We start from the raw sequence: 18,987 nt of genomic DNA, 5'->3' as shown, positions 1-18,987 counted from the left end.
TAATGCCAACGGTGTCCCGAGACTGATATGTGGTTATTACAGAGCCATGGTGGCAGCTTTATGAGTGCCTTTGAGAAAATCATCTCGTCAAAACAACCCGCTATGTCTAGGGCATTTCCTAAGACCGCTGGCTTCCTCTTTATGCACCGCAGCTGCCTCAGACTCGTTCCACTTTATTACTTTAGGCAGTGGTCTATCTGCAGGGCACTGTGTGCCCCTACTTCTTCAATTCCAAGGATTCAGTTCCCCTACTTTATTTTGAAAATGTGTCCCAGGACGCACAAAATCCCCATCGCCTATAAATAAAGCTTGGCGTTCGAGGACGGGCGGCAGAGAAGTAACAGGACTCTGTCTTTTCCTTCTTGCCCAGAGAAGAAAAATACAGTGTCCACTTCTGCTCTGCCACTTCAGCTGCCACCCCCTCCCCCCCCCCCCCCCAACACTTTTCTTCCTCCCTCTTTCTGTCTAGCAGTTCTTCTTACTGAACACCGTGACTTCAAGACGGGGTTCTTGCTCTCTTTCCTCTCCTTTCTTTTATTTGCTCCCCTGTGAAATGGATCCAAAAAAGAAAAACATTTTTGCTGGAACCTTCGTATTTTAATTCCAAAGTGCAGCATCTGGAATAAAAGGTTAAAAATATGAAAAATAACAACAAAAAAATAAGAGAGTGGTAGCAAACTGGCCAGATTGATTTTATTCACACCCAAACACATTAGCGCCACTTTTACAGAGTTTGCTAGTGAAGATCTATTTTTGTTTTCTTGTCATTGTTTTCCCTGGGCTTGCAACTAGTGCACCAATCCTGGAGGTACTTCAAAGTGTGGATTGGAAAACAAAATGTGTACTGCGGCTCTGCGTCCAGGGATGTGGTCTTTTTACCATATTACTTATGTTTTGTAAGGACGTTGAAATGGGTCTATTCAGGGCCCTGTAGTCATGTCCTTAACTTTTCAGGCAAAAGCACTCACTGATTTTTGAATAGTGAGTGTAAAAGCGTTAAGGTAACCATGTTAGTCCTGCTTACATTTCACATGGTTTGCTAAATTTTGCATTCCTTATGATTGTTTGCTTTTTCCAGGATGTTCTTACTTATTTTTGTAGGCCGCATATTGCTCGTCTAGTGCGTCATTTAAATTGAGCTGCATCCAAGTGTTTATAGCCGGCAGCAATTGGGTTGTAGTTCAAGGCAGTGTGAGTTTTTCTCAGTGGGGCAGTATGGTGTTCAGTGGGGGAGAGGATGTGGCACTATGGCCAGAGCTGCTGAATTTGGAACTAGGGAACCAGGTTCAGCCTTAAATACCAGTCCACCAGACCACTCTCCTGAGAGAGCACAATCCCATGCTAGACCTTAGAAGGCTGCGCAAGACCTTAGAAGCCCTGGTGTCTTAGCACCAGCAGGTGGACCCTAAAAGTGGCAAGTGTGGGTTAACCTTCAAGGTTTGTCCACCACAATCCATACTGAATTTCACCTCAAGTCTTGCGGGCAGGCCTATGAAGCAGCACAGCCTAGAACAACAGTGACTGTCACTGTGGTCACAGGACCCTTAAAGGGCCAGCTCTAGGGCACTGCAACCGGTGTGACCGAACCGGGTGCTGACTTTGGGTGGAAGTGTGCCTTCAAGGGATTGATTTGGTAAATAATTTGTATAATTTCGATTCTTCATTAAAGGTAGGGCAGTTAGAAACCTACAAATTTATTAATTAACACTTTTTCAATACTTAAATCAGCTTAGTTTGTCAGAATCAGGATTGAGTAAGGTGTGAGTGAATCATCACATGTTAACCTGAATACAATAAAATCAATAAACCAAAAGGAGGAGAAAGAAGCGGGTGTATATATAAAAATTGAATTTATATTTCTAGTTCAAAAAAGGGTACTTCAAATTACAACAATTAAATACAGTGAAAGGAAATATTTCAATATTTGATGCCTTCACTTTCAAATTGATCAAACACTTTTTCACAACAATATATAGCCATTTCTCTGGAAAACAGTGTGATTGTCGACGTTTCGGTCTTTAGGTTTTCTTTACCAAGACCATCCTCAGGAAAATTTTATTTACAAGGTTGACCCCTCAAATCACTGCGGGTTATTTTATCCACTGAAAATCAAGCGGGACGTCCTAAATTTGTAACTAATCGGTATATTGTAGTCAAAAAAGTTCAGTTGATTGTCAAAAAGCTCCCGTCTTAATCTGTAGATTATTTAAATAGTGTATGCAAGACTCAAACCTTCAGAACAGCCAGATTAATTCGCTGACATCTTCACGACCATTTGAGTGTTTAACGGTGTTGATAAACAGACACGAGTAGTTTTGCCACACAGAGGCTTTTTTGAGATTTAAATAATCTACAGATTAAGACGGGAGCTTTTTGACAATCAACTGAACTTTTTTGACTACAATATACCGATTAGTTACGAATTTAGGACGTCCCGCTTGATTTTCAGTGGATAAAATAACCCGCAGTGATTTAAGGGGTCAACCTTGTAAATAAAATTGTCCTGAGGATGGTCTTGGTAAAGAAAACCTAAAGACCGAAACGTCGAAAATCACACTGTTTTCCAGAGAAATGGCTATATATTGTTGTGAAAAAGTGTTTGATCAATTTGAAAGTGAAGGCATCAAATATTGAAATATTTCCTTTCACTGTATTTAATTGTTGTAATTTGAAGTACCCTTTTTTGAACTAGAAATATAAATTCAATTTTTATATATACACCCGCTTGTTTCTCCTCCTTTTGGTTTATTGATTTTATTGTATTCAGGTTAACATGTGATGATTCACTCACACCTTACTCAATCCTGATTCTGACAAACTAAGCTGATTTAAGTATTGAAAAAGTGTTAATTAATAAATTTGTAGGTTTCTAACTGCCCTACCTTTAATTAAGAATCGAAATTATACAAATTATTTACCAAACAAATCCCTTGAAGGCACCCTTCTACCTGTTTATTCATATTTGCCCGAGCCCTCAAGGGTATATTGGGTTGTCCACTGCACTTACCTGACTTTGGGTGGAGGCATTATGTTTGCAAGTATATTAAGGTTTTAAAAGCGCTTGCTGCCTCCTTCCTGGCCTCCAGCAATTTTCGGCAACAATAAAAATGTCACGATGACTCTGGTGTTTAATGTTCTTCCTAGAGAGAGATCATTTTGTGTAGTGGAAGTTTTGATTCATGGAAAGGTAGCTCAGAGGGTTAATGTGCCTGCTGCAAAGAACATGCACCATGCAGATCACAAAGTGCACATAATGTAAATAGGTCAGTGGGCTACTGCTTTTGTCAGAGAGATCCTTTTGTTACTTGCAGTTTATAAGTTAAAATCCTAACATAGAACAATGAGCTATTAACTTTCATCTAAGAGCTGCACACAAACTGCAAGGTATAAATTAGAGCGTTATGTTTTTTTTCCCCCAGTCTTTGATTATCCTAATGTTGCAAAAAGTGTTCTTTTGGACAGAAATCAATTCAGATCTCTTTTTTTTTTTTTAATTCTTTTTATTGTTTTTAAAAAACATAACATAACCAGGTCACACAAGACAGGTCTTTCCATTCGGAGCAGCTGGGGTGTCACAGCACCGGCAACTTACAGATACATCAGCAAGACTAGAGTAGTATACTGGAGGTCAGACAACAGCCTAGGTGACGTCCGCAATCTCCAGGCCAGACAGACGGGCCTGCGGAGGCTCAACTATGTCCCCTCGGTAGGTGTTCCAGAACGACCACACCTCCCCCCCACTTTCTGGGGCACCCTCGTGCCGTATATACCGCCTTTTCCTGTAACATACACCAGTCCATATCGTTTATCAATTCTGGTTATTAAAGAAAACCCCCAACCATGGTATTCCGTTTTAAATTCTGAGTTTGTTTCTCCAAACCAATCACTATTAAACTATACGGCCTACTGGTATGGTTGTCATGTGACTCCTACACCTTGTAGTCCTTAGTCTTATGTAACATTTTCTATACAGTGATTTACACCCATATTGATTGTCTCTGAGTAATGTGTGTGATGTAAAGTGCTCTGACACCCTACACTGGTATGAGTGGCGCTGTAAATCAAATTAAGTGCATCTGAGAGAGTGTGGTTATGGAGACTTGAGGGACACTGTTAAAGGGTGGTAGTGAGGGAATCCATGGCAGAGGTTGTCATTGGGGGGGCAATAACAAACATTAATGTACAGGGCACCACCAGTGCTAAGGCCAGCCCTGCCCTTGAGGCCAGTCTGCCTCACACATAGGTAGCTCCATTGGCCTTGTTTCAGAAGTAGTAGTTGCAACTCACCAGGGATTGGTAATGCAGAATTTGCACGCACACCAAACTAAGTTCGCAACTTCACAGTCTCTCTGCTTCATTCACAGGCACTTTTATCATGTGCTGCTTGCTGTGGGGCCACTGGAATTAAATATGCAGCAAAGGAGGACAAAATTTTGCCGCAGTGTTGACTAAATTATGCATTATAAAAAAGGCTGCAGCGTAATGCAGTATATTTTCTGATATTTCATTATTTTGACATGTGTACACATCCTAACAGTCTTTGGAAAGATTTTGCCTTATTAGTACCAGTGTAACATACAAATGCAACAGTGAGAAAGGTGATCAGTCAACCTTTGCAATAAGCCATCCACTCCGCAGCAAAACAAGTCACATTTTTTATTAACTTTTGATATGTTTGAGGTATAAACAATTAGTAAATATGGCAGAGCCATAATTCTATAGAAAACATTTGCAACCTAGGATATTTTGCCATTCATGTTTGAACTGCTGTTGTGGAAAAAAGGAGAAGTGCTGATGACAAACTCCATGGCTCGGCGAAAAATGGCTTGTGCTTCCACATTTTATCGTATTTGGGACATTCTTTGATTAGAAGCATATCCCACTTTGTGAATGTGTTTTAATGTCAATAACTCATTATAACCTTAAATAATCATGTGTATCCATTGGTTGATTAAACTGGGCAGTGAAATGCCAAATAAAAACTAAAAATTGGGATGTTAACGCATTCTGGCCACACCTCTGGCTACGCCCACTGATCCAATCCTTGGGTTATTCTCGCCCTCTTATTCTCCGCCCACAGTTCCCCTACTTTTTTCCCCCCACTTCGACCACTGACATTAGGGCGTCAGAGAAAGAATCCAGTCGGGGGGGGGGGGGGGGGAGCCTTCCATTTTACTGTAATGAAACGTTGGTCAGTTAGGGCAGAAGTTTTGAAACTGTATTTGCATTGCGCTGACTGGGTGTCGAAAGGAGCGCAGGGCTGTTAACCCCACTGACAGGTGTCACTCTACAACACACAATTGGCACAAAGCTAAAGAAGAGCACTATCGTTAACAGGATACATTTACGTCGCGCATGTTCTGGCACAGCATTGTCACTAACAGGTGTAATTTGATACTACTTCTCTCTGAACTCGGGCGCACCGTTAGCTTTGACAGCTGTCACGGCACGCCCACAGAGCTGCGGCACAGCATTATTGACATATGTCACAGCACCTACACCGATCACGTCTCTCATTGACAGCTGTAGACAGGCCTTACCGGGAAGCAGGTGAGAGCACAGTCCGCGTGCACGGACCAATGGCCAGAGAGCACGGTGAGCGCCTGGAGAATGCCGATGGCTGCCAGGGCGATGAGACCGGCCTCGGGGTAGTCAGCTATGCCGTAGACGGCAACCCATAGGTATAGCCAGGCGGGGTAGAGAACGAAAACGAAGGGCAATACGGTCCAGCAGCCTAGCAGGGGCCGGCGGCGGTGTAGTGACACCAGACGTACAAGTTCGTCCCCGCCTTGCACCCCCGGCGCTCTCAGCGCCTCTTCCGCCATATTCGCCAGCCCCGCACTTCCGCCCGCCGCGTCAGCTTCTGGCCTAGCAACGGCGCACACTTCCGCTCACGGTCGCAGCAACCACCACTTCCTGGAACGTCAACATAAAATACTGACAATTCGGCTTCTAAGACGTCACTTCCATTAAAAGCGACTTGCTTCCTTCTGTAAACCAGTATTTATATAGACACTAAAGATGGACGATACGTTTCTTAATACCCTTTTCGAAAAATACCCCTCACGACAGGCTGTCTTATTAGAACGGGAAATTATTTTTTATCTTTCATTTTGTATATTTCGGTACGGAGAAAGTTATAGAAAACCACGTTTCGGTAATTTTTTTCAAATTCTACAAAAGAGTGTATTTTTTATTGAATCTAGTCCTTGCCCTCTTATGTACAAAGTAACTCCCAAAAAGTAGTATCTTTAAATATATAAAGTATGTTTGTCTAGAAAATGGTTATTGTTGCAGTGTATGCTCCGGAACCCCCTTTATTCATTTCAGATTGTAAATTCAGTTCATACGTCCAAAGACATCCCAACCATTCAAAGATGGGTACCGACTCTGTGCTCGTCATCGAGCACGCCTGCGTGAGAAACAACTAGGCGCGTCATTTGTGACAGAGGTCATCGGCATAGGCGGCTGCAGTGCAGACATGTGGGTAACTGTATTTTTTTGGGTACATTGTCAGGGTGGGTTAATTTATTTTCTGTACCTGATGTTTTTTAACGATAGTGTTATTGCGGGGAATATAATGCAGTTTTTATTGGCAGCGTATGTAACGAATGAATACTAGATATCAACAATCAGTTAAGTCACATATGTACTACTACCCCAACGTGTGACACCTCTAGCCGGCACAGGGCTTTAAAGCCACAGTATTTTGCATGAAGTTATGAGTTAGAGACTATATTTGAAGTGAGAAACGCACAACTACAAGTCCCAGAATGCAACTTTTCTAATACCAGGCTTTACCGACTACACAGTATAACACAGGCACCTTGAGGTGTGCCCCCAGGTCAGCAGTAAGCGTGGTGGACACTGGAAGGTTACATTTACTATGCTAACTAGTCGTAGTAGTTGAGGAAAGTGCAACTCCCCTCAAATACCGCAAGTTGCGTATGTTTCATTCTAACTCCAGACCCGGAATAAAGTATTTTAAGAGTGACTGAAGGCAGAACAAATTGGAAAGCTTCTACAGACAGTTTTGTCTTTTGGCTTTAAGGGTACCAGATGACTCCTTGTAACATGGATGCCATGATCCACACGTAGGTGTTTATGTAACCGCTTAAAATGTAATGCATTTTGGAAGGTGTAGTCTTAGTTCAACTAAAATGAACTAACTAAAGTGCTAGATTGAAGTCATTTAGTAACTTTACTTGATTCACACAAATCAGTTGTTTTCAGCTGACGTCTTTTTTTTTATTAAGAATAGTGTACACAAGTAGTTCAAGTTCAAATAACTTTATTCGGTTTAAAAAAGAGAACCATAAAATTACATAAAATCAGCAGTACAATTTATAATTACAATGACCTGTTTACAAAACAACGTAGAAGGCAAATCGTACAGTCCAAATATTAAGGGGGAGACGAGAGTAGGATAAAAAGAATACAATCCTTAAAAATCAATCTTCTACTAGACACTTGGAATGCACGATGACGATTCTAGCTAATCCAGTTCAGCTACAACTACTAATACTGTTTTCTTATAGAAATTGCAACTTTAATAAAATTGGAATCCCCAATGCATATATCCGCTGTAGCCAGAGAATGCAAATACTTAAAACCATTAATATAAAAACATAGCCTAATTTCTTTTAAAATTGCGACAACATTGTTTCTCCTAGGCTGTTTGTAAAGAGTGCAAAATAGTGTAAAGTGCAATGTGCTTTGGGCTGCCAAATTTTCATAAGGGCTGGGCACCAAGTTGTTTGCCCACCCAGTTTGTTTCGGGAATGCTACTAGGAAATGCATGGTCAATAAACTGAATCTTGTTAAATTAAAACATGTCTATATTTGTAGTGAACGTTAAATAAAATTGGTGCAGAGCAGGGAATAAACAAAGAGGGCCTACTACCTTAGGTTGAGAATGGCGAGTGTTTGCCCCTGTGAAATGCACCTCTTTTATGATCTTTTTCGCATTCTCATGGATACTGGCTGGGCAATCAAAATAATGTCGCAGGCCTAGCTTATAAAAGCTATCCCTGACAAATCGAAGCTAGGGAATTGTTAGTGCATCATTGAGGTTAAGACAATCTTTTATAATCTCTCTGGAGAATGCCAGTTCTTCCGATAACCAAATTTTGGCCCATAAAATTAAGAGGGCAATGTTTATACAATCTTCTACAAAGTCAAGCCCCAACTCATAATAACAAAAGTTTGTGGGGGCACTATTTGGAATCATCAGTAGCGTTTTTATAATTATTTTTCCATGACTTGCAACTGGTTATGATACCCCCATACGCCTGCACCATATGTTACCACAGGTATGCATTTGGCCTTATAGAGTGCAACTAGCTCGGTCACCGGTTTACATCCCAATTTAGGGGCAAAACGGAAAAGTCCCTAGACCAACCTACCTACTTTGTGCATCCTTGTAGTGACAAGCAGATCCCAATTCAGCTTATTGTTAAAGAGATTCCCTAGATAATTAAAATTATTCATTTTATCAATCCTCTTTGCACCCACGGCATCATTTCTAGTTTTAGTCTTTTTAGGCCCACATACCATAAAATAAGATTTTGTAAAATTAACCTTTAGGTCAAGTGACAACATAAAATCAGAAAATGCGTGAAGAGATTTTTGAAGGCCATTTGCTGTTGGCGCCATTAAAACAGTATCATCCACATAAGAAAGAAGCGGAAACAGGGTGCCCCCCATTCCGCGTGGACAGTCAAGATCTTTATCTGACAGGAAAGCATCAAGGCCATTGGTGTAAATTATAAAAAGAAAAGGGGCTAAGATACATCCCTGCCGGACGCCCTCTGTCGATTCAATATGCCTAGTTTTTTCACCGTTGGCGTCATACCTAATAGTTACAGATGTGGAGGCGTGAACCCTATGGAGAAGAGAAATCAAAAGCTCCTCAACTCCTATTTTCCCCATCAGTGCCTACAATGTAACCCTATTTACAGTATCAAAAGCACTGGACAAGTCTATGAAGGCTCGATGAATCGAACTCTTCCTGGCCTTCCTGTACTTGTCCATAATCAGGGACAAGTTGAGGCACTGTACAGTAGTGTACATAAGTATATTCTATGAATATTAGAAGTCCAAAACTGTCCACTCTTTTTTCATTAATGCTGTATTGAATATTGACCTGATTACTTATCAGTAATCTTCATACTCTTAGTCCTACTTGTCCTCATCCGAGTCATTATTTGAGAGGTGAATTCCACTTCAGAGACAGGCACCCTCATTATTGCTGAAAGTGCAACCCTCACCTATCCTAATCTGAGGACCATAATATTGTTATCATTCCAAACATCCTCCTGTCACTATGAAGCACTGTTGAAGACCTGTAAGCTTGGGAGGGTGAGTGGGTCGTAAGGGCTGACACGCACAATTAAGAGTAATAATGATCACCAGTAAATAATGAGGCCTATATCTCTCATCTGCTTTCTAGTCATTACTTGTGAGGGAAACCATATCCCTATAGGCCTACAACAGCAGAAATAGACAAAAGCTTCCAGATTCAAAAACTGGGATTTTAATGCACCCCTCTGAATTCAAATAATAAAAAAGAAACCAAAATCATAGAATAGAACGGGGGTGTATTGAGCAGGCCCCACGGTAAAGGGGGTCCTCCGGGGTCTTCTCTACAGAAAGGGGACCCCATCAGCTTGTCTGTGCAGCATGAGTCTCTCTAAAGCAGCTGCAGTGTGCTGCCTGCTTTGAGCTAACACAGCCCTGGCCCTGGACTGAAAAGAAACAAAATAACGTATTTGTTTCTTTTCAGTCCAAGCCTGCCAGGCACCCTTCAGGAGTGGGTGGATGGCACCTGAGAGAGAGCATCCTCCACAGAGTACTGCACTTTTTAGAGGGAAGAGGCAGCACAGACCTTATTGGGGTAGAGGTTGGGTGGCCACTATTTCCAGAGCAAAAATGCCAGCCCACTCTAACATTTTAATATTCTTCAAAGGCCTTTACGTGATTAAGTACAAATTTATATGAAATAATCTTTATTTATTTTAACATTGTTTTCATGTCTTTGTTTACTTAAGTTATCAGTCAGGGGTCAATAGGACTGCTGTAGAACACATTCTAAAGTATTTTCTTCGTACATTAGCTGTTCAAAGTATCTATTGATAAGGAGAAAAACATAAGGCCAGGACAGTAAATTATAGTAATTGGAGGTGATATCACAATGTTGTATCCAAAAAAGAGGGAGGGGGGGGACCAGGAGCTGATTAATGGTCCAGTACCTGTGCTCCGAAAAGTCAATTGGGTAATTACTGTAAGGCACTGTTCCAGGGTCGGTCTGATTGAGAATCAACCCAGACCGTACCTCGATAAAGAGAAAGGAAAGAGAAGAATCTATATGATAAAGGTCTAGGGTGGGGTACTTAGGATGGGGGGAGACAGCATGAGTGTCTCGTGTTGCCCTCACACATCCCGAGGGATGTCATGCTTCATCATCGGGCGGTGCTCCTCGTCGGGCCGGCGGTGCAATGCCCTACGGGTCCCCCGAAGGGTCTCTTTAGCGGAGATCTTTTAAGAGCGCTGCCGTTTGGTGCATGCGGGTATGTGGAGGGGAAGTACCAGGGTCAGTGGTGCTGGTGGTGTGTGCAGGAATAAAAATACCTAAGGGTTACCAGGAAAGCTAGTTTAATAAGGAGGTACCCTTGGTACATTAAAATACGTGGCAAAAGTGTTACTAGTTAAAACGTGATGTGTTTAGTAGTAACTAAAGGTACAGGTCAATTGGTCGACATGTTTCGCGCCTAGTAGTGGTCAAAATGATCCGGGGCGCTTCATCAGGACCAGTAGAGGTGAATAGTGTGGGGGAAGGTGCCCAGACTATGTGTAGTGGGGGGGGTTAAAATATCGCCCTCCCACTCGGCAAGTAAAGGGGGGGGGTTTAGTGTCTCCTAAACAGGTGGTGTCTGCAGGGAGAGGTATGTTATGCCCCCTTTGAATTAGACCTAAAGTAGGAGCTGGAGTCGCTCCTTGAGTTTAAAAAGCGGCGTAGGAGGCCCACACCATCTAGGGGGGTTGCTCAGGTGACGGCACTGGAAACCTGCCCGGTCCTGACGCCTGCTCGAAGGTGACAATTAAAGGATCTGATAAAAATCCAGAGGTCTTTTTCCCTTAGGCATGCGTGTAATAACTTTGAATAACGTACCAGGTCAAAGCTAAAAGCAATATGATATATATTCACATAAACAACCATAGGTTTCACACATGTTATAGTTAGCTGGACATTTCCCTCATAAAAAACCAATGAAATTCCCCCGTTATAGTTAGTGCAGGCAGCTATAACTCACGCGACCGCAATCCTCTGCTGATGATGTCAGATATTACATCACTGTATTTAGACACCTATTTACCCATGTCTTCTTCCATTAATCTTTAGCTATACATATATTACAAATATTTATTTTTCAGAAAGACACATATTTAATCAGTGATGTAATATCTGACGTCATCAGCAGAGGATTGCGGTCGCGTGAGTTATAGTTGCCTGCACTAACTATAACGGGGGAATTTCATTGGTTTTTTACGAGGGAAATGTCCAGCTAACTATAACATGTGTGAAACCTATGGTTTTTTATGTGAATTTGCAAGGTTTTTTAAATGCTAATTCCTAACTATAACGTGTGTGAAACCTATGGTTTTTTAATTGAATTTGTACGTTTTTTTAAATGCTAAGTTATGTATTTATTAATATATATTTTTTTCAGGTTCATCACCGCGCGCGCGCTGTGGGCGCACGGTGCGCTTCGCGCACCCACGATGCGTTGTCCGTGCAGTGCGCGCACCACGCGCTTTTTCGAAGAAAAAAAAAATGTTTTTTTCATCCTTGGGGGTCCTTCAGTGACCCCCTGACAAAGGCTAGGGGGTCAGGAACTGTCCACCCTGCCCCCTTTTCACATTCTCCACCTTTGTTTTTCACTGCCTCACACTGCGAGAGACAAAATGGCGGCCGACACTTCCTGATTTCGACCGACTGGAATGTTTACTGTCATGTAACCACCAATCAGAATTACGCTCGCGCAGGTCAGCGTGCGCGTACGGTATGCTTACCGTACGCACGGTGCGCGCCTATAGATATATATGTACTTTTAACTGAAATTTTCTCAGGAACTACTGAACAGATTGACTCCAGATATTCAAAAGGCACATACCTGACCTGAGGACTTTCTCTTTGCCAAATTTCAAATAATTCTGTTCAGCCGTTCGGGCTGTACCTTGGACTAAAGGTCCCTATGGAAAAATGCATGGGGAAAACGCGTTTTGGGACCCCCCTTTTTTCTCGGCCCCCGCTTGACTAATCACCCCGAGACTTTCAGGGGTAGGAGCGGAGCGCCCCACCTATTTTGAAAAATTCGCGAGGATTCGTCAACCGGCGCCAAAGTTATTCAAAATAGAATTTTCAGACTTCCTATGGCAACACGGTCCTAACTATAACTATCTACTGCCGACCGCCAGTAGATAATATATATATATATATATATATATATATATATATATATATATATATATATATATATATATATATTTAGTTTAAAAACAATTGGAAAAAATATACCAGTAAAAGCACAGCATTGAAAAACTAAAGTGACCAGCTTTACTGAAATATTTAAAAGCGCTTCATGTATTTTTTTTAAACCAAAGTAAAGCCTCTGCTTTGCATAAAACATCTAGTGAATTCAAGTCAAGAATAACTTTATTTCAACTCAGAGAACCATAAAAAGCTTTACAGATTAAAAAGATTAAAATACAGTAAATACAATAGTCACAATAAAAAGTTAGTCTCTATGCAAATTTTACTCACATAATCATTTAGTGAATTCAATATTTAAATAACCACATTAAGTTGCAGGATTCTAAAGCAGAGCTCTCAACCTCTCTTCTCAGATGTAGCTTGTTTTTTAAAACTTGACTGCTGGTAATTTGCTTTTCCAATATAGACAGGACTACCAGTACCAGAATGCAATGCATTAACTATTCATAGCCAAAATGGAGAAATGTAAGTTCACTGTGTAAGGCCTAGTTTATAATTCTTCTACACATATGGAGCATGGAAGCTTTTCCTTTATTGTTTTCACAGTACTTTTGTGTTTTCAAACTGGTAGCTCCTTTAGCAAGAATGAATGCACAGAAGCATTGGTTATTTTAGTTTCCAAAATAAAATCCTATCCTTGTGTATAGCAAGGCAGTCAGTGATACCAAGGAAGTGCCTAAGGAGCTGCGAGAAAGGGGACCAAGCACATGATTATTGGCTAGAGGTAGGTAAATGCATGTTTTCGATTCCTAATAGCGATTTTTAGGGAATCGCTATTAAGGAATCGCAAAAGGCCTTGTAGGTAGGAATCGCAATATTTTTTGAGATTCCTTAATATTCCTTAATTGTGAATCGCAAACTGCGATTCGTAATTAAGGAATACCTTCCCATTCATTCCTATGGGCCAAGATTCCCATAGGAATGATAGGAATTGCTCCCGCAATTTACGAGTCATCAAGAGGCACTCGCAAATTGCAGGAGCAATTTCAAGGGTGCCAGGGTTCCAAAAGGACACCCTGTTGCACCCCTGAAATGTGCATGTGTGCACATGTGGCGCACATACATGCCCTAAGGTCATGAATGTGTGCCACATGGCACTTAAAAAAAGCAAAAAAGTGCTTTTTAAAGGAAATCGCTAATTACCACCAACTTGAAGTTAGTGGTAATTAGCGATTCCTTAAGGCTTAAGTGCACTTTCTTTTGTGCTACTTACATTGAATTTAAGGAATCGCAATTTGTGATTCCTTAAATGCAAGAGCAAAATAAGGAATCACAATTTTGCGATTCCTTATTTTGCTAGTAGGTTTCAACTTACCTACATTGCTCGCTGCCAAATAGCGAGCGCTAACGCTGACATTCTGCGAATTTCAGCGTTAGCGCTCGCTATTTGTCCACCTACATCTGGCCCTTAATTGGGCATGTGATGATAGTGGCAGGCGGCCATAAGGGAATTATTGCCGAAAGGTGAGTCATGATATTGTGAGAGGTCTAAATGAAGTCAATTTGTATTGCTTCCTGACACAATTAGGGTAAGTTATCCACAAAGGGCCCTTGATAGTGCATCATTGAACATTTCTGCTATGTGTGCATAAACATTTTCTGCTTGGGCCGAAGACAAAGTTTCTCTAAGGTGTCAGTCAGTGTTACACGTGAGGCCTGAAAATGTCACACGTAAGCTGACTTAAACTTGGTAGCCCTGTTTGAGATATTTAAATGTAGCAATTGTGTCCACTGCATATGCAATAAACTAAGGCAAGGAGTTCTGTAGGGACATGTGATTAATTTTTAATCCAAGAATGCACTGAAAAGGTGACCGCATCTCTTACACTGAATATGAATCCCACAAGTAATTTACATTTTTTACCAGGGCCATTGGAATTATGCAGCATGGAAGGACCAAATTATGCGTCAGGGTTGACTAAATTATGCTGCAAGAAAAGGCAAATTATGTGACATAATGTGTAACATTTTGTGATAGTACTACTTCATAATTTTGTAATTTTTAGGTCGCGCTTAGCAGTGCAGATGAGCTGCCTTGCAAGGCATGCTGTATCCCGTGAATGGGCATGCAACATGCCCACAGCTTTGATTGTCTCTTTCGTGTGCTTTTAAAAAATCCTTTGTTTTCATTGGTTTAAAGCTTACATTGGTCCCTCCTTTTTCTGGTTTGGTCACACACTTGAGACTGTTACATTCATTATTTCACGATGGGCCATATAGGTTAGTGTTGTGCAATAATTGTTTTGTTCATTTAATGCTCGGAGGCACGGACTCCCTGCAGCCTTGCTGTGAAGCGTCCGTGCCTCAGACAAGCTGTTTATTACCAAAAGGCTATGCTAATGCGTTGAGCTGTGCTGATGGGGGAGTTTTATATTGCAGCTTGCAGCTGATGTTACTTTCTGTTTGCAAAGCTTCCCTATCCTTAATCTTGTCCAGGGCGCCCAGTACATTGCAGCTGCTGGGACAGGGGAAGCCTTTATCGTCTCTACCCATAGGATTCGGATGAGGTCAGCAGCCAGCTGCTGGTCTCCACCTCTTCTGCCTCCTACAAGTTTCTTCTTGCTTTGGGTCCTGGACCTGTATAATGTCGGCCTCTGTTGCTGGCCGTCCCGGGTCCAAGCATTTCCTGTTCCTCTACGTCTTCTTGCTGGACCTGTATAGTGTTGCCTACCATAGCTAGTTGTTCCCAGTCCTGACTCTGACGGCTGCTCCCTTCGTTATGGTACCTTTTTCTGCAGTGCTGCTAGCTGCTTCTCATGTCCCATTGATAATTCCTCATTCTAAGTCCTCTAGGCAGTGCTGCTAGCTTCTTCGCAGGTCCCAATGGTAATTCCTCATTCTAGGTCCTCTAGACAGGGCTGCTAGCTGCTACTCTGTTCACGTCTGTAATTCCTCATTCTAAGTCCTCTAGGCAGTGCTGCAACTATGTCTCTGATCACAGTGGTCATTCCCCATTCTTAGTACTCTAGGCAGTGCTGCAGCTGCGGCTCGGTTCTGAGTGGTAATTCCTCATTCTATGTGCTCTAGACAGTGCTGCAGCTGCTTCTCTGGTCCTTTTGGCAATGTCCTCATTCTAAGTCCTTTAGACGGTGCTGCAGCTGCTTTTCTGGTCCTGATGGCAAGTCCCACATTTTAAAGCCTCTAGGCGGTGCTGCAGCTGTGTCTCTGGTCACAGTGATAATTACTCATTCTTAGTCCTCTAGGCAGTGCTGCTAGCTGCTTCTCTGGTCTCATCTGTAATTCCTCATTCTAAGTCCTTTAGACAGAGCTGCTATTCTGGTGCCATCGGTAATTCATCATTCTAAGTCCTCTAGGCAGTGCTGCAGCTGTGTCTCTGGTACTAGTGGTGATTCCTCATTGTAAGTCCTCTAGACAGGGTAAGAGAAGTTGGCCTGGTATATGCTGTCCACTAGTCAGAGTGGGCACCTTGCACCAGTCCAAACAACCCTTATTGATGATAGGTTTAAAGACAACCTTTATTGAAAGCTATCCTAGTTGTAGCTATGGAGAGCAGCCTTCAGGCTAAGTCTTGAAGGAGTGTAAAGCAGCTTGGTCTACCAGATTATAACCTCCTGAATGGCTAAATGACAGGAGAACCACACATGGTATATATATAAAATATATGTATTTATTTTTAAACACTCTCTTCTAACCTCTTTATGAAGTTAGAGAGCAAGGCACACAACTACACAGTTATTAAACAACAGTAAATAGAACAATATACAATGGGCCCCAGGGGGAGACCAAACCATATATTAAGAAAGTGGTAAAAGAACCACGACTTGACTAAACACAGTGCCTAGAGCACGTAGAATCGCTGGGACCCCAAGGAACCACCCAAGGCAGTGACACCGGAGACCCACGGGGGACATGTGCAGTGTGAGAGCACAGCCGCGAGCCCCATACAATTTAATAGGAAAGTCGCGGTTGGAATTTTAAAGAATAAGGACACTTAGGAGAGGACTTTGAGCAAACCCCTTTAGACTTAGAGGGTTCTAGGACCAGCACCCACGGGAGCACCGGAGTACTCGTGTTACCTCACCTAGGGAAGCCGGGTGCATTGGTGTCAAATGGTGTCGGGAGTCGTCGTTGATTTCAATAGCGATGTGCTGCAAAGTGCTGCTGCCGTGGAAAGGAGAAGTGTCCGGGGTGATCCAAGCCTGGATCGAAGATGTGAAGAACCTGAAAGCAGAGGGGAGAGAGTCTGGGCCACTTGCCAGTGGCCAGGGGCACGATAGATGAATGCCCACCGATGTTGGGTGTTTAAGGTGCGAAGAGGTGAAGTTTGACTCTGCTGCCACCAGGACCAGGAGGCATTGACGACGACCAGGAGCTGGATTTGAACTGTCCAACGAAGGTTGTCGAGTGCTGCGGTGTCGGTGCTCGGATTGAACACAACAAGTCTTGGCAACAGCAACCCACGCAGGAAGAGTAAAGATGCTTCGGTGTGGACCACCAAGGTCCTGGGGACTCCCCAAGCGATAAAAAGTCAGGGTACGTCTGGAGCAACCAGGTAGGCCCTTGGAAAGTTAAAGTACCCTTCTCAGGGACCCACAAGTCGACGGACAAGGGATCGCGAAGGGACCTCAAGAGGAATCACTAAATACCAGCCCACGGGTCACTCGATGAGTGTAGGCCAGTAATCTTCGGTGGAATCACTGCTCGGGGTCTGGACTACAAGTAGCCCAAAGCACAGCCTCGGGGATCGCCAAAAAGCATATGCTCCTGCAAATGGTCGCGGTGTCCAGGGGTTCGGGTTGCACGGTCTCCACGAGGGATACAGGCCTCAGACTTGCTGAGCACACAGATCGACCTCAGAGACCACGGGAACCCACCTCCTGTGTTGCAATATTCTTCGGAGTCCTCAGGAGCTTCGGAGATGCAAACCGGGCCATTGCGTCTTTGGTGCCTGCCAAGCAGGGGAGTAACTCCTTTACTCCAAGGTAGATTCTTCAGTCATCTAGTTCAATGTAGATCGTCGAAGTACTGATTTCTGTAGCGGAGTATCGTCCAGGTAATATGTAAAGTCCTGTAGTTAGGGGTTCCTAATTTATACCCAAGGAAGGGGTAGGACAAACTCTTGGGACCCACCTATGGGAGGGTCAGGAAAGAGGGGTGGCTACACCCATTTCCTTTGTCCAGTTTCTCGCCAGAGCAGGGGCTGGTAGCCTCTGCAACCGGTTTGAGCTGGACTATGCACAGGGACACCAAATGTGCCCCCAGTGCAGACTTCAGAGCACTCTCAGAGTGCACCCACCCAGCCCCAATACACTAAAGCCTGTCTGGGGGGTGGTCACACCTCCCTGTGACAGGAAACCTATTGCCCAGGCCTTCCCTGCCAGAGTTTCATCCAGCAGCAGGAGGGCAGACTCGTGTCTGTGGCTGGCACTATCCATTTTGTGATGCCAGGGTTTGCAAAGGTGGTAGCAGGTATACCGGTGCTGTCATATTTCTCCCTCTAGTAGGGTGGAATCATACCTCCCACACCAGTTACTGGTGTGGGGGTATGATTCCAAGGTGTTTGACACCAAACCCGACATGTTTCCGTGCAGCCATTCCAAAGTTAACATTTACCGTGAGGTTATAATGCACTTAAGTGTATATGGTCTGGCTGCATCACAAACAACCCAGGAATAAATGTTCCCAAGGCTGCAGCGGGGCTCTGCTCATGCATGGGCACCCTCCCACATAAAATCCAGCACCCTGCCTTCAGAATTGATAAAGCCTGCCATAGGGGTGACAGATACGCTTATATGTGCAGTGATATGGAGAGAGATAGGGAACCTATATCTCAGTAAGGGGTGCATACACCACCTTACACAGGCTGCTGTAGCAGACCTGTTGTGTCATTTTACATGGCTTCCCAGGGGTGGCACAATACATGCTGCAGCCCCTGGTCAGCCTCTGGGGTACCTATGGCCTGGCTACATAGTATACCAAATACTAGGGACTTATAAGGGTACCCCATAATCCAATCTGGTGTGTACCTAAAGTACATGCAATAATTTTAAAGGGGAAAGCAGCTAGGCTCGGGTCCTGAATAGCAGGATCCCAGCCAACTAAGTCAAAAACCAGCAAAACACTAGGAAAAAAATGGGGGCAACCATTCAGTCAGATTCTTCCTTCCTACACAGGGCTGCTAGCTTCTACTCTGGTCCCGTCAGTAATTCCTCATTCTAAGTCTTCCAGACAGTGCTGCTAGCTGTTACTCTGGTCCAGTCAGTAATTTCTCATTTTAAGTCCTCCAGACAGTCCTGCTGGCTGCTTCTCTGGTCTCATTGGAAATTCCTTATTCTCAGTCCTCTAGACAGTGCTGCAGCTACTTCTCTAGTCCCATTGGAAATTCCCACCTTTCAAGTCCTCTAGGCAGTGTTGCAGCTGTGTCTTTTCCCACTGATAATTTCTCATTCTTAGTCCTCTAGACAGTGCTGCTA

General features: G+C 43.2%; 2 protein-coding genes across 3 annotated transcripts in view; one reads left to right on the top strand and one right to left on the bottom strand.

Moving 5' to 3' along the window:
* Positions 1–5,950, bottom strand: part of ATP13A1 (ATPase 13A1) — a 412,373-nt gene extending 406,423 nt beyond the window's left edge. Inside the window, exon 1 of one of the 2 annotated variants that reach the window (XM_085654252.1) lies at positions 5,541–5,950. In XM_085654252.1, coding sequence (XP_085510378.1) covers positions 5,541–5,825 — 285 coding nt within the window. In that variant the 5' untranslated portion in view covers positions 5,826–5,950. The remainder of the gene's footprint in view (positions 1–5,540) is intronic. The other variant, XM_085654251.1, reaches the window with a different exon arrangement.
* Positions 5,951–6,355: 405 nt separating this feature from the next.
* Positions 6,356–18,987, top strand: part of CHCHD5 (coiled-coil-helix-coiled-coil-helix domain containing 5) — a 44,833-nt gene continuing 32,201 nt past the window's right edge. Inside the window, exon 1 of the mRNA XM_085654253.1 lies at positions 6,356–6,483. Coding sequence (XP_085510379.1) covers positions 6,482–6,483 — 2 coding nt within the window. The 5' untranslated portion in view covers positions 6,356–6,481. The remainder of the gene's footprint in view (positions 6,484–18,987) is intronic.

This window comes from Triturus cristatus, chromosome 4_1 (assembly GCF_964204655.1).
Source record: "Triturus cristatus chromosome 4_1, aTriCri1.1, whole genome shotgun sequence".
NCBI classification, from domain to species: domain Eukaryota; kingdom Metazoa; phylum Chordata; class Amphibia; order Caudata; family Salamandridae; genus Triturus; species Triturus cristatus.
The sequence above is the reverse complement of the archived record's forward strand: the minus strand, read 5'-3'. Positions and strand labels throughout refer to the sequence as shown.